Source organism: Caenorhabditis elegans, chromosome II, assembly GCF_000002985.6.
Source record: "Caenorhabditis elegans chromosome II".
Lineage (NCBI taxonomy): Eukaryota > Metazoa > Nematoda > Chromadorea > Rhabditida > Rhabditidae > Caenorhabditis > Caenorhabditis elegans.
Window position 1 is genome coordinate 12,285,694 of NC_003280.10, and position 15,343 is coordinate 12,301,036.

A 15,343-nucleotide genomic window follows, 5' to 3' on the forward strand; every position below is an offset into this window, starting at 1 on the left:
GGACAAATTGTGCAAAATTATCTCAAGGCTTCTCGGATCGTCAGATTTTTCGTGATTTGAAACGTTTGAGAGATATGATCACTCGATATGCTTCAAATCCTGCCGCTTATTGCACCAAAAAGTCTTCTGGTCGCCCATCACTCCTTTCTGGTAGAGACAAGCGAAAAATCGTTCGTCGAGCATTCAATTGAACAGTGACTTGCTCGAAAAGTAGGAGCGAGATGAACCTGCTAGTGTCTGTTGAGACCGTACGTCGTGTCCTTCGAAGTCCCAGTTTATCAAAAGACGAAAATTAATAAAGGCTAATTTCATTACCGAAAAACACTGCCAAAATCGTATTCAGTTTGCTAAAATCAGCCAGAGAACTAACTGGAGACAAGTGAGGATTACGGTATGATCATTCAATCTCATGTTTTGGTCTCAGATCATCTTCAGTGGCGAGAAAAAGTTTAACTGTGATGGTCCTGATGGCTACCGTGATTACTGGCACGATTTGAGAAAAGAAAAGATGATCTGAAACCAAAAACTGGGCTTGAATGATTATACCATAACCCTCACTTGTCTCCGTTAGTTCTCTGGCTGATTTTAGCAAACTGAATACGATTTTGGCAGAGTTTTTCGGTAATGAAATTAGCCTTTATTAATTTTCGTCTTTTGATAAACTGGGACTTCGAAGGACACGACGTACGGTCTCAACAGACACTAGCAGGTTCATCTCGCTCCTACTTTTCGAGCAAGTCACTGTTCAATTGAATGCTCGACGAACGATTTTTCGCTTGTCTCTACCAGAAAGGAGTGATGGGCGACCAGAAGACTTTTTGGTGCAATAAGCGGCAGGATTTGAAGCATATCGAGTGATCATATCTCTCAAACGTTTCAAATCACGAAAAATCTGACGATCCGAGAAGCCTTGAGATAATTTTGCACAATTTGTCCTTTTTCGTAGTAAGTTAAAGTTATTCCACGACCCATAGCTGTAAAAACACAAACGAACATGAAAAACATAGCGTTTAGCAAAAAAAATTGCAAAAAAAAACGAAAAAGGAAAACAAAAACCAAGGGTGGCCGTATCATTTTGTGGATTTTTTTATATGGTTTTTCATGAAAAAATGGTCTATCTTTTTTTACGAACGGTTCAGGTATATTTCCAATACTTATCTGAAAGTTAGCCAGTACAGCGAACATTTTCACAAGAAACTATGTTTTGCTATCTCAACCCAGTTTTGAGTTATACCAAAATTTGGGGGTGGCCGTATCATTATGTGGAGCACTGTATTTTCCCGTAGTTCACTGCCACGTCAACCATTGTGAAAGGTGTGGCGATTTATGGAAATGGCTTTATCGATTGTTCGATTTTATTATTCCACGACGCACGATGTGCATGAGTGATGTTAAATTTATCGGTCTTTTTCTACGAAAAAAATGCATAAATCGATGAATTTTCTACAGGAAAATATCTAAACCGGTGAATTTTCTACGGAAAATACCGAAACCGATGATTTTTCTACGGAAAAAATACCGAAACCAACCGGTGATTTTTCTATGAAAAAATATCTAAACCGATGCATTTTCTACGGAAAAATATCGTAAACCGCTGAAATTTCTGCGGAAAAATACCGAAACCGGTGATTTTTCTACGGAAAAATGCATCAATCGATTAATTTTCTACGGAAAAAAAAAATCTGAACCGGTGAATTTTCTAGTGAAAAAATACCTAAACGAGTAAATTTTCTACGGAAAAAATACCAAATCCGGTGAATTTTCTACTAAAAAAAATGTCTAAACGGGTTAATTTTCTACGGAAAAATACCTAAATCGATGAATTTTCTTCTAAAAAATTCCTAAACGGGTTAATTTTCTACTGGAAACATACCTAAGTCACTGATCTTATACGTTCTTCTAAATCATTTGAATGCAATTTTCATATGATTTCCCGACATTGTACATATACTTGGTACCCTGCCATTTTCCCATGGTTAACTGCCACATCATCAATGTGCCTCAACCATTGTGAAAGGTGTGACGATGGACGTCCCAAATGGCTTTATTGATCGTGTGTTGGCTGGATTCATCGTTCGATTTTATTATTCCACGACGCACGATGTGCATGAGTGATGTTAAAATTATCGGTTTTTTTCTACGGAAAAAAGCATAAATCGGTATATTTTCAACGGAAAAATCGTAAACCGTTGAAATTGAACTTTCTTCTATGTACATCGCTATTGAGTTGATATACGAAATTATCATTCCAAAAGCCCTGCGATTATAGAAGTTAGATTCTCGAATTCCCGACAAATGTGTTCTGTAACTTGTTAAATTTCCATTTTCTTGCCAGGTATACAATATTCCATTTGTATGGCGAATGTTAGTTCGGTAGATCGTTGGTTTTAATGATTACACGAATTGTGAATCATAATGCAATCTTCTTCGCTTTTCTACGGAAAATGTTCGGAATTTTCAACACATTTACATATTTTGAGATGATTTTCCCGTAACTCGGTGTAAATTAGTACTCTATACTGTTAAAACAAATTTAACAATAAGATAAAATTAATCTTATTATCGATATCAATCAATTAGGTCCCTGCGCCATGTACCAGGGATGGGCGACAATTTCCGTTCGGCAATTAGGCAAATTGCCGATTTGCCGGAAATGTTTAGAGGGATTTTTTACAAGACGGAAACACTTAAAACTGTCTTTTTGAATTTTTCCCGTTTTTCTACATATTTTCATAGAATTTGCAACCTTTTCGTGTCTCGCATTGCCACCCTCACCCTCCCTTTCTTTCACCTTTTCCGTCAGTTTTCGTTACATAGAGGTCTCGTTTTTCAAATTTTTCCAAGTACACAATTTTTGAATTCTCCTAATTTAGTGAGCCTGAAAAGCCTAATTTTTTCAAAAGATGGTGTAGTCGAAATTAAAATTGTCTCCGAATTTTATTATGAAACCTCTTGAAAACTTCTCAAAAAAAAAATTATGACGGCTCAAAAAATGGCCTGAAATTAGTTAAAATTTGAAATTTGACTTGTCAGCGGCTGGAAACTTACTTTTTTTTTTGAAATTACCGTATAATTTTTGGCATAAAATTAATTATCTTGCGTTTTCAACTAGATTTAGGTAAATTTAAGGTCGATGAATTACCAGATTTGGTAAAATTGCCTTAAATGTACCTAAATCTAGTTGAAAACGCAAGATAATGTGTATACTTAAAATTTGACGGTTATTTCAAAAAAATTGTTTCCAGCCGCTGACAAGTCAAATTTCAAATTTTAACTAATTTTAGGTCATTTTTTGAGCCGCCATAACTTTTTTTTGAGAAGTTTGCAAGAGGTTTCATTATAAAATTCGGAGACAATTTTAATTTCGACTACACCATATTTTTTAAAAAAATAGGCTTTTCAGGCTACCAAAATAAATAGGAGAATTCAAAAATTGTTCAGTGTTTTTAGACAATTTTGAGTCCAAATAAGCAATAATATTTCAAAAAACAAATAATTTTTTGCGAGTTTTTACAATAATTGTCCCCAAAATTGCAATTATTCTGACTTTTTTTTTCAAAAAATCCAAGAAAATTTCGCTGAATTTCCACTGGTTTTTTTCCGATTTTTTTCAAATTCTCCCTTTCACTCTCTCTCTTACAATTACTCAAATCACTCGCCTATTACATTAAAAATTCCCTTCATCTTCCAGATTACAACACAAAAACCATCATGGCTAAAGGCAAAAAACAGCGCCGCAGTGAGAAGATCATACCATTGACACAACTCGCGTTTGTCGTCGATTCAAGAGATCCGTGGGACGATGAGCCGCGTTAGTAGTTTGCAATTTTTTTTAGAAAAACCAGAATTTTTCAGCGTTTTTCTATGAAAATTCCGGAAAATACGAGAAAAATTAGGATAAAAATCGGAGAAATTCAGTAATTATTGGAAAATAACCCTTTTTTTTGGATAGAAAATTCAAAAATTTTTCTCAAAATATTGAAAAAATCGAAAAATTTCAGTTTGTTCGAACTTAAAAAAATTTTTTAACGAAATTAGGCATTAAAAAAAATCGTTGTTTTTTTCTAAAATGGTTTTTGACGATTTTTCACTAAAAATGTCAAATTTTCTATAAAAAAATGCTGAAAACCCGGTGATTTTTTAATAAAAATAATTGGAAAAACGACGAAAATCGATTAAGAATGTTTTTTTTGCTAAAAAAATTTGGAAAAAATCAAAAAGATAAATTTTTGACTCAAAAACGGTGGGAACCTGAGATTTTTTCAACAAAAAAATTGGAAAAACTGAAATTTTAGATTTTTTTTCGAGAAAAATTCCACTTTTTCTTATTATTTTCAGACAATTTTTCGAATTGAAAATTTCAGAAATTCAGAAAATCGTGAATTTTGACTTGAAAAATTTTAAAATTTAAAAAAACAATTTTTCACCCAAAAACGCTAAAAACCTGAGGTTTTTTCCACAAAAAAAATTGGAAAAATTCCAAAATTTATTTGAAAATCTATAATTTTCAGCGTCAAAAGAGGACATCGCTCGTGCACATTTTGAGAATCGCCAGCAAAAACGTGACTATCTGCCGGTCACAACATCCAGAGAGCTCCGTTATGCAGTAGAATGGCCAAGTGTTGTGAAGAATGTTACCGTACCATATTATCAAAATGTAGGGTTTTTTTTTGTTGAAAAATTTGAAAAAAAATCCTGTTTTCCCCCTGAAAAATTGCAGTTAATTTGAAAAAAAAATATGGAAAAATTAGGATTTTTCCGGAAAAAATGCCGTTTTAAGAGTTTTTTCCTGAAATTTACGAAAAAAATTGATTTCCATAATTTTTAAAACGATTTTCTAAATAATTATAAATTATAAATTATCAGAAGCTATTTTTCATTTTTTTTTTCGGACGAAAATTTTTCTATTCACCGTATTTATACTGCTGATACCTAATATCGATGTGAAAAAATTCAAAAAAAATTCCCAGATTTTTAATTAATTTTTAAAAATCCGAAAATCCATTGGTTTGTTAAATTAAAACGACAATTTTTGCTTGATAACCGTGCCGCAGTTGTGTGGATTTACGAGATTAATATTTTTAATTCATTTTTATTTAATTTTCACACCGATTTTCCCGATTTTTCTCGTTTTTTTCCTAGTTTTACATTGAAATTCTTGTGATTTCCATTAATTTATAATTTTTTATTAATTAAAACAATTAAAATTACATGAAATATTCTATCTCCAGCAGAAGGTCGATTGTTTCATGTAATTTTACTTGTTTTCATAAATAAAAAGTCACAAGAATTTCAATGTAAAACAACGAAAAAAAAAAAACGAGAAAAATCTGGAAAATTGGTATGAAAATTAAATAAAAATGAATTAAAAATATTAATCTCGTAAATCCACACCTGCGGCACGGTTATCAGGCAAAAATTGTCGTTTGAATTTAACAAACCAATGGATCTTCGGATTTTTAAAAATTAATATAAAATCAGGGAAATTTTTTTGATTTTTTTCGCATTGATTTTCGGTATTAGGAGCATAAATAGGGTCTAAAGAGTAATTTTTAGTAGCAAATTTTAATTGTCCATTACACTGAAAATGAGAAAAAAAGTGAAGATAATGCGAATTTATTTCTCAAATTTTCTCAAAAAAAAAATCAATTTTTTGTTTTTTTCCAGGAGTCCCAAGACACAAGCCAGGCTCTCTGTGGACGTTCCCTCGTGTCAACTACCGTAAGCACCAATCCATCGTGCTCCACCGCACAAATCGACGTCGCCGCGTTCGAGCAAACCACCAGAGAGCTTGTCGGCCGGGCCGCTAACATGAAAACTCGTTTTTGGCTTAAATTTTGTGTCGTTTGGCCACTCGGACCACAAGATATTCGACGGATTCACAGAGAGGTTTGTTGGGAAAATCGGAAAAAATCTATTTTTAAAAAAAATTGGTTTAAAAAAATCAGAAATTAAAAATTTTGTTTGGGAAAAAATGCAGAAAATTTTTCAGAAAGTTCAAAAAATCGATGAAAATCGCAGAAATTAATTTTAAAAAATGTGGTCCACTAACTTTTATTAGAGAAAATTCAAAATTTTCGCTAAAAGTTTCAAAAAAAAAAACAGAAATTGAAGGGTTTTTGGAGAGTTTTACTAAAAAATTTTTAAAAAAATCACAAAAAACAGGAAATTCTGCCAAAATTCAAAATTTCATGGGTTTTCCTTATTTTTCTTGAATTTTAAAGAAAAAAGTCATTTCAAAATTTAAAAAAATTCCCAATAAATTCAACAATTCCCTCCTTCCTTCCAGAATATCAATTTCAACAAGCGTCGCTGCGAATACCTCACCTTCAACAACACGCCTACCGCCTACCTACTCATCGACTCGGATGGCGACCCAGAATACACAAAGAACATCATCCGCCGAAAGCTGGGCTCCGCCGCTGCTCCGTCTCCACCGATTCTACTCGCCGCGCCGAACAGTGGCTACGCGATTCGATTCCGACACGGTGAAGAAATGCCGACGCTCATTCAAAAGTCATCCGAGTCGCAGTTTGCGCTGGTTTTCGACGAAAAGTACACGGAATTCACGAAATGCTCGGCTCGTGTGTTCTACGAGAGACTTTTGAGATGTCCGCTACGTTTCGATCGAAAGTTGGAGCAATCAGAGAAGCTTTGGATACAGAAGAATCTCAAGAGAAATGATTTGGCTCACCGAGCAATTCGAGTTCTCGAATTCTACTCAATTGAAGAAAGAAACGAAATTGTTGGCAGAGCAGATAATTCCATCAAATTCTTGGATGCTCTTTTTTGTGATACAATGCAATTTTATCGGGAAGCCTATGAGGATTTGAATCTCTATATTAAATACTCGAATACACCGAAACACATTGAATGTGTGTCTGTTACGGTGCGAAATGAGTCTGACAAGAAGCACGCGGAGAGCTCGTTCACTTCTCATGGACTTTCGGTTCTTTATTTCAATCGAAAAATGGAGTGTGATCCGGCAGCGAAATATGATATCACTTTGAAAACAGTATGGTTTTTTGGGGAAAACCGTATTTTTTAATAGGAAAATTCGAAAACTAGATGAAAATTGGAAAATTTTGCAGGTTTTTCCACGAAATTTGAACCCCCTTATTATTTTTTTAAGAAAAAAAAAATCAAATTTCAAAAATTTACAGTAGAAGAAGAAGAAGAAAAACTATTTAAAAAAAATGATTTTTATTTAATTTAAACATTAAAAAAAAATTCCCATATAATATAAAAGTTTTGATTTTTTGTTTGAAAACTGACAATTTTGCCAAAATTCAACAATTTTGACAAAATAAATTAGATTTCTTTTAATTTTCCAAAACAAATAATTAAATAGGAATAAAAAAGATATATATTCAAATTTTTTACCAACAAAAATATTGAAAAAGGACTGAATAATGGTGAATTTTGCTTTAAAAATATCCAAAATATTCTGAAATTTAGAAAAACCACGTAAAAAACAAAAAAATGGGAATTTAGCCGGAATTATGAACAGAAAAATTGGAATTTAGCCAAAATTTCATCCAGAAAAAATGCGAATTTAGCCGGAAATGTTAACCTGAAAAATGGGAATTTGACCCAATTTTTAGCCAGAAAAATGGAATTTATCCGAAAAATTTAAACAGAAAAATGTGATTTCAACAATAATTTTGACCAGAAAATTGGAAATAAGCCAAGATTTTAGCCAGAAAAATGTGAGAAATGTGAGAAAAAATTAAGCAGAAAAATGGGAATTTAGCCGAAATTTTGACCAGAAAAATTGGAATTTATCCGAAATTTTAACGAGAAAAATGTGAATTTAACCGAATTTTTACCAAAAAAAGTGATTACAGCCAAAATTTTGACCAAAAAATGGAAATTTGTCAAGATTTTAGCCAGAAAATTTGGCATTTAGACGAAATTTTAAAGTTTTTTTTTGAATTACAGACTACTTTTTTAAAATAAAAGAAACAAAGAAAAATCCCCGTTCAAAATTGTAAATTTAAATATTTTTGCAATTTCCTGGCTATGAGAATTTAGATATTTCTCAAAACTAAAAAATTCCTAAAAACCCCCTAAAAATCCCTGTTTTTTTTGCAGATGGTTCTCCAAAACTTCCCACGTCACCTGGTAACATACGAGTCTCGAGAGTGGTTTGTGAGACGAATCGCCAAAGAAAACTTCTTCCAACTTCAATCAGTCAATTCATTTGTGCAGTGGCAGTCGCACGCGAAACGATGCTGTTTCAAGGCGAAAAATCGAGATTTCTTCAAAATTATCAACTTTGCATTCTACAAAATTGCTCATATCAATCGAATCTATCATCCCATCGATGCACCATGGATCGAGGAGCTTCAAGGTGGCCTTGGAGCCCGTTCGATGATGAGTGTGGTGCTCGAACGACCTGATGTTCCATGGCAAATTGCACGTGAGAGACGAGGAGCGATTCAGGAGGATGAACTTTTTACGATTTATTTCAAGAATGTCACCGTTGGAATGCAACTTATAGAGCACGTTATTCGAATCGCTGGAATTGAACCGATTTTCCGCACTGATGCCGCTGATCGAGATGGAGTAGGGATTTCTGGATTTCTGTCGAATTAAAAACTTCAATATTCAAAAAATTGAATTTAACCGCTGAAAATCGACATTTTTCGAATTGCTTAAAGGGAAAACCAAAAAAAATCGGATTGAAAAAAGTTTAAGATAAAAAAAGATTGAATTTTCACTACTTTTTCATGCGGAAATTGATTTTTTGCTATAGAAATTTTATTTTTTATTTTCAAAAATTTTGGCGATTTTTGCGCCAAAATTAAGGTACCCGCGGTCTCAATTTTTGTTATTTTCGAAAAGGTGCGCCTTTTAGGATTACTGTAATTTCGAACGAAAAAATCTATAGAAATTCACAGAAATTAAACATTACAGTACTCCTTTAAAGGTACACTTCGTAATTAACAAAAGATTGTCGTGTCGAGACCGAGGGGCACCGTATTTTTAGCTCAAAAATCGGAATTAAAGGAGCGCTAACGGTTCCTGATATCGAATATCAATGTTAAAAAATTTAAAAATCCCTGATTTTATGATAATTTTTTAATTTTCATATCAATTTTCCTGATTTTTCTCGTTTTTTCGTTGTTTTACATCGAAAGTCTTGTGATTTCCATTAATTTATGACTTTTTATTACTGAAAACAAATAAAATTATAATTTTACTTGTTTTCAATAATAAAAAGTCACAAATTAATGAAAATCACAAAAATTTCAATGTAAAACTACTTAAAAAAAGAGAAAAATCTGGAAAATCGGTATGAGAATTAAATAAAAATGAATTAAAAATATTAATCTCGTAAATCCACACACCTGCGGCACGGTTATCATGCAAAAATTGTCGTTTGAATTTAACATGGATTTCTTGATTTAAAAAAATTAATATAAAATCAGGAAATTTTTTTGAATTTTTTCACAACGGTATCTATTGAATGTTCTGATTTTTCAAAAAAAAAAATCAAATACACTAGCTTAACTTAAGCAAAAAGAACAACAATTTTCTAAATTCCCTAAAATTTTGCAGCCCCAACTCGTCCCATTCTACCGCCGCTCGTTCACCGTAACCCGTGCCGCCCGTGCTGTCGTAACGTCCAAACTTCGTCAACTCGACGCAAAGCTACGTGCCACATTCTGTATGCTCACGAAACAAGAGGATCCGATAATGATGCAAGACGACGCCCAGTACTACGTGGTTCGAATCTTTGAAGAATGGACTCCAAACAGCAAGTCTGGAGTGATCGGAGTTCATGGATGGAGCCAAAATGCTATACAACTGTTCGCAACGCAGATTCTGGAAATTATGAGTCCAAAGGAGTTTTCCACTGAAAATTGTCCCGAAATGACGTTTGGAATTGGAGAACAATGGGTGAAAAGTCTTCAGCGAAAATATCACGTGCTTTTGGATGTTGATAAATATCGTGAAGTTATCAGTGTCCTCGGCGATGATTCTGAGGAGGTTCTGAAAGAGTTGGAGACGTATTCCCAGAAAAAATCTGAAATTCTCGTCGCATCCAGGATTCCATGCTTCTTCCCACATTTGAATGATCGAGTTCGTTGTGAGCTGCTTTCGCCGGGAATTGTTGAGAAGATTCGGAGACAGTTGGGCGCTCAGAAGCTTTATATGGACCGGGAAAGTCAATGTTTGGATTTTCAAGGATCGTTGGAGGCGTACGAGAAGCTTATCGAGCTACTTGAGACGTTGAGCAATGAGGTTTTTAAGCGAGAAACCAGGAATCGCGAGGCGGAAGGTAGAACATCGATTTTTTTTAATCGGAAAAATCAGAAAAAAAAATTGGGAAATTCAGATTTTTCTGTCAAAAAATGGTGAAAAATGGAAAATTATTGAATTTTTTAACATTTTAAAAATTTATTTGGTCTATTTAAAAGTGAATTTTCAAGTCAAAGTTTGGTAAAAATCGAAAAAAAATTGGAAAAGTCGAATTTCGAATTTTTCAGGCAAAAAATGGTGAAATTTTCAGTTTATTTCGAGGTTTTTATGTTTTGAAAACTGATTTTTTTTCAAAAAACCATCAAAATTTCGGAGTAAACCTTTTTTTTTTGCACAATTTCCGATTTTTCTGTCAAAAATTGTTTGTGAAAAACGGAAATATTTTGAATTTATTTATTTTGAAAAATGTTTGAATTTTCAGACAAAAAAGACACAATTTGGTAAAATAGAATTTGTAGCTTCTTAAGAAAAAATTGGAAATTTTTAGAAAAAAAAAATGATTTTTTTGAGTAATTTTTCAAAAAAAAACCGGTTTTAAGAGGTTTTTTAAAAAAATTTAGGTACTAAAATTAAGAATTTTCACGCGAAAATTGATTTTAAAAAACCCTTAAAAAAATTAATAAAAATCAGATTTTATGATAAAATTCTGTAGAAATTTTTAGAGAAAGAAATAAATTTTAAAATGAAAAATACTGAAAATTGATTAAATTTCCCCCCAAAAAAATGTCCATTTTCTTCCAGAAATCCCGAATCTCGTCTGCCCAATTTGCACCGCAGAAACCGGAATCTCCAATGATTTCTATCGTCTCGAGTGTGGTCACGTGATGTGTCGTACCTGTATTAACACACAAATTCGTTCGCGAATCGACGAGCAACAATTCAATATTCGGTGTGAAATTGATGGTTGTCATCGGGTTTTGACGCCAGCTGAGATTATGGTAGGTTTGGCGCGTGGAAATTCGAAAAATTCGGATTTTTTTAAAGAAAAAATTAAAAATTCAGATTTTTGAGTGATTTCTGTGAAAAATTTGGTTTTTTTTTTAATTTTCAAAAAAAAAACAATTTCACAAATTTTCCAAAAAATTGGGGGGAAAATTGGTGATTTTTATTTTCAAATTTACACAAAAAAAAGCTGATAAATATCAATTTCGAATTTCTTTAAATAGTCAAAAAATTACTGTAAAATACGTTTGAAAAATTTTTTTCCTCGAATTTACAGTGATCCCCGCATATTGGAAAAAAAATTATGGAAAATTGTCGATTATTAATTTTTTTTTACAAAAAAAAAATTTTAAACCTAAATGTTTTGTGAAATTTCAAATTTTTTAAAAGATTTCCCACTTCCTCCTAAAATTTATTAAAATTCAACATTTTCAAAAAAAACGAATTTTCACGAGAAAAAGTCTACAAAAATTAGATTTGAATTTTTTAAAATACGGAAAATTGTGAAAAAATTTTAAAAAATTCAAAAACTCAGTCTTCTCTCCCAAAATTATCGAAAAAAAATTTATAAAAACTGAATTTTATGTTAAAAATTCGGATTTTTATTCCGAAAAATAATAAGTGACTCTGAATGTTCCCAAAATTCCAGATTTTCACAAAAAGAATAATTAAAAAATCATTAAAATTAGGATTTCAAAACTAAAAAAAAATAGAATATTTCGTGAAAAAAATTTGATTTTTTCTCGAAAAATTTTCAAGAAAAAAACTAAACTTCATGTGAAAAATCCGGTTTTTTATTCCAAAACAATAATAAATAACTCTAAATTTCCCCAAATTCCAGGTTTTCGCAAAATTAATTTAAAAATCATAAAAATTAAAAATGTGTGTCAAAAACTGAATATTTCATGAAAAAAATTTGATTTTTCTGGATAATTTTTTAAAAAATCCCGTATTTTTTTTTGTGAAAAAATTTAATTATTCTAAATTTCCCCAAATTTACAGAACATCATTCTCGGCGGCTCGGATCGAATGAAAGAGCTCGACACCCAAAAACTCCGCCGTCTTACCGATCGTGCCAAGCAGCTGCTCATTCAAACCAATGAAGATCTTGCCGCATGCCCATCAGCGGATTGTGTCGGAATTCTCTCGAAATCCGACGATGGACTAATTTCCGAGTTCAAAAAGTGTGAAGCTTGTGATCGAAGCTATTGCCGAAAATGTCTCGCCGAGCCCCATCCGGATGATACGTGTGAAGAGTTTGCTCGTATCCGACGCCCGGAAGACTCGATTGCTCGCTATCAGAAGGACATGGGATCCCGCGTTAAGAAGTGCCCGAAATGTGCAGTTTTGGTTGAAAAACGAGAGGGATGTAATCATATGCAGTGTGGTTGTGGAACACATTACTGCTGGACGTGTCTCTATGTTGCTGAAAGCTCTGGTGACTGCTATCGTCATATGCAGGCAGAGCATGGTGGACATGGAGGTGAAATTGATGTAAGTTTGCGAGAAAAAAACTGCTCAAAAATCGGAAAATTTAGAGTGAAATGGGCATTTTTCACAGAAAAATTGAAAAAATCGGAAAATTTGGAGCAAAGTGGACATTTTTAACTCAAAATTTGGAATAAAATGAGTCTAAAATGACTTTTTTCGAAAAATTTAGAAAATGAGTAAAACCCGGCATTTTCAGCTCAAAATTGAAAATTTTACAGTAAATATACGCTAAAATGAATATTTTTCGAAAAACTTGATTTAAATCGCGGACATCGATATTTTCAGCTGAAAAATTGGAAAATTCCTAGTAAAATTATGCTAAAATGTGTATTTTTTGCAAAACTTGATTTAAAAAGGTTTTTATTTTAAAAATTTCTTGGACATCGACATTTTCAGCTCAAAAATTGGAAAATTTGGTATAAAATTACGCTAAAATGTATTGAAAAAAAAAAATTGATAAAAATCGACATTTTCAGCTCAAAAATTGTGAAAATCGCCCAAAAATGATTTATCAGTAAATTGAAAAATTTGGCCGAATTCGGGTCCTGACACGTAAAAAAATGTCTCAGAAAGAGAGATTTTGGAAAAATTATCAAAAATCCTCATTTTAAGCCCAGAAATCAGACATTTTGGCTTTGAAAAAATCGGAAATTGAAAAATTACGGAAAATTCGAGTCCCGACACGATAAGCTTAATTTTTTTATTTTTTTATTTCATAAATTTAGATTTTTTTTTCAAATTTGAATTAAAAATTGGTTTTTTTTACAGATTAAAAAATATTTTCAAAAAAAAAATATAAAGCTTGATTTTCAAAAGTTTTTAAAATTAAAATTTTCACAAAAATCGATTCAACAATTGTGAAAAACTCCCAAAAATGGTCCATAAAATAATTATTCAATCAGTAAATTTAAAATTTTGCGAAAAAATCGAGTCCCGACACGTAAACCTTGCTTTTTTTTAAATGTCTCAAAATGAAAATGTCTCAAAAATAAATATTTTAGCTTTAAAAATTGCTTTTTTTTAAATGTCTCAAAAATAAATATTTTAGCTTTAAAAATTGTTGGAAAATTATCAAAAATCCACATTTTTAAGCCCAGAAATCAGAAAAAAATCTTTAAAAAAAACGAAATTTTAAAAATTTATTTCTGAAAAAGTTCCAAAAAATGTTTTTTTCCGATTTTAAAAATTAATTCTTCTAAATTTTTCAATTTTTCAGATGAACCAACTGCCCGACAACGAGCCAGGCATTCAACAAGCGATGCTCCAACAATATCGTGCTCCACGAGCCGAAGATGATCCAATGTTCTTCGATGAGCACGGCTTTACCGACGACGATGACAGTGACGCTGACGCTGATGATGAAGCATTCGTCGCTGCAATCTATCCACAACAACACGCGAATCGCGATCAATTCGCCAATTATCGTCGGAATGCTGCGGCGTTCGAAGAGCCGCCGGCACCTCCACCACCGCCACCGCCACCTCAATACATTCGAGACTTGCCACAATTGTTGATCGACACGTTTCCGACGATTTACGGCGATCCGGAAACCCGTGTGGATTACGTGGATTTTGTAAATAGCGCGCAGACACAGGATCAGTTGGAGGCCAACTTGGTGATGCTCTATCAGAATGCAGAGGAGCACCTGGCCGTCGAGCCGCAGCGACGTGGACGTTGAGCAGCAGCATATTGATTTTTTTTTCACCCAGTTTTTACTTTTACTATTACACTGTACAATTTGCACTGAAATTTTTCAAATTTTCCGAAAAAAAAATTGATTTTGAAGCTTTTACCCTGAAAATTTGGCACAAAATTCAGTGCAAATTTACTTGTTCCGTATTTACTCATTTCTTTTTTTAGAAATTTTTTCTCGCCCCCCAGCACCACTTGTTATCATTTTTTTGTGCTTCTAGGACAAATTTTCCCGATTTTTTGTATTATTATTCGTATATGTGTCCCCACCCCCTACTGACACACTTTGGGTCCCGTCACGAACATCATTTTTGTACGGGTTACTGTAACTTTCTGCTCTTTTTTCTTTCTTGACCTGATCCCGTTTCCACTGTCGTATTTCCCCCCTCCCCCCCGCACACTTTTTAATATTTTCTCTTCTCCTTTTGGAAATTGTTTTCCGGAGACAAAAATCTAGAGAAATAGTTTTATAAATTTTTGAGGTTTTTCCAATTTTTGCGAATTTTTCAGGCAGCAAGTTTTTAAATTTGAAAAAAAATAAATTTCTAAAATTTAAAATTACAAATTTCTAAAAATATCGATTTTTCCAAATTACTGAATTTTTTGAAAAAATTTTTCAAAAAATTATCGATTTTCTGATATTTAAAAAAAAAATCGATTTTCTGAAAATTGCAGAAAATCGATCATTTTGTTTTAATTTAAAAAATATATATCTGAACAGAAAATCAGGATATATCGATTTTTCAAAAATCGATAATTTTTTGAAATCTTCAAAAAAATCGATTTTTGTGCAATTAGTATATTCCAACTCGAAAAAAATCAATAAAAGTGCAATAGAGCGCAGTTGCTTTTATTGTGGCAAATATCGATTTTCTATACTCAAAACTTCCGAAAAACGACATTCTACTAAACAACACGTGCCGGCGGAATATCGGAGTGTCGTTTAGAA

The 15,343-nt window shown here is 32.5% G+C and overlaps 1 protein-coding gene across 1 annotated transcript; it reads left to right on the top strand.

The window, feature by feature from the left end:
• Window positions 1–3,691: 3,691 nt before the first annotated feature.
• Y57A10A.31 (RING-type domain-containing protein) lies at window positions 3,692–14,880 on the top strand. Its single transcript, NM_064208.3, has 9 exons — window positions 3,692–3,811; window positions 4,512–4,657; window positions 5,668–5,889; window positions 6,290–7,015; window positions 8,095–8,568; window positions 9,565–10,288; window positions 11,011–11,207; window positions 12,214–12,705; window positions 13,919–14,880. Exons 1-9 carry the CDS (start codon window positions 3,712–3,714, stop codon window positions 14,378–14,380), a joined length of 3,543 nt encoding a protein of 1,180 aa, NP_496609.2. The 5' UTR covers window positions 3,692–3,711; the 3' UTR covers window positions 14,381–14,880.
• The last annotated feature ends 463 nt before the right edge of the window (window positions 14,881–15,343 follow it).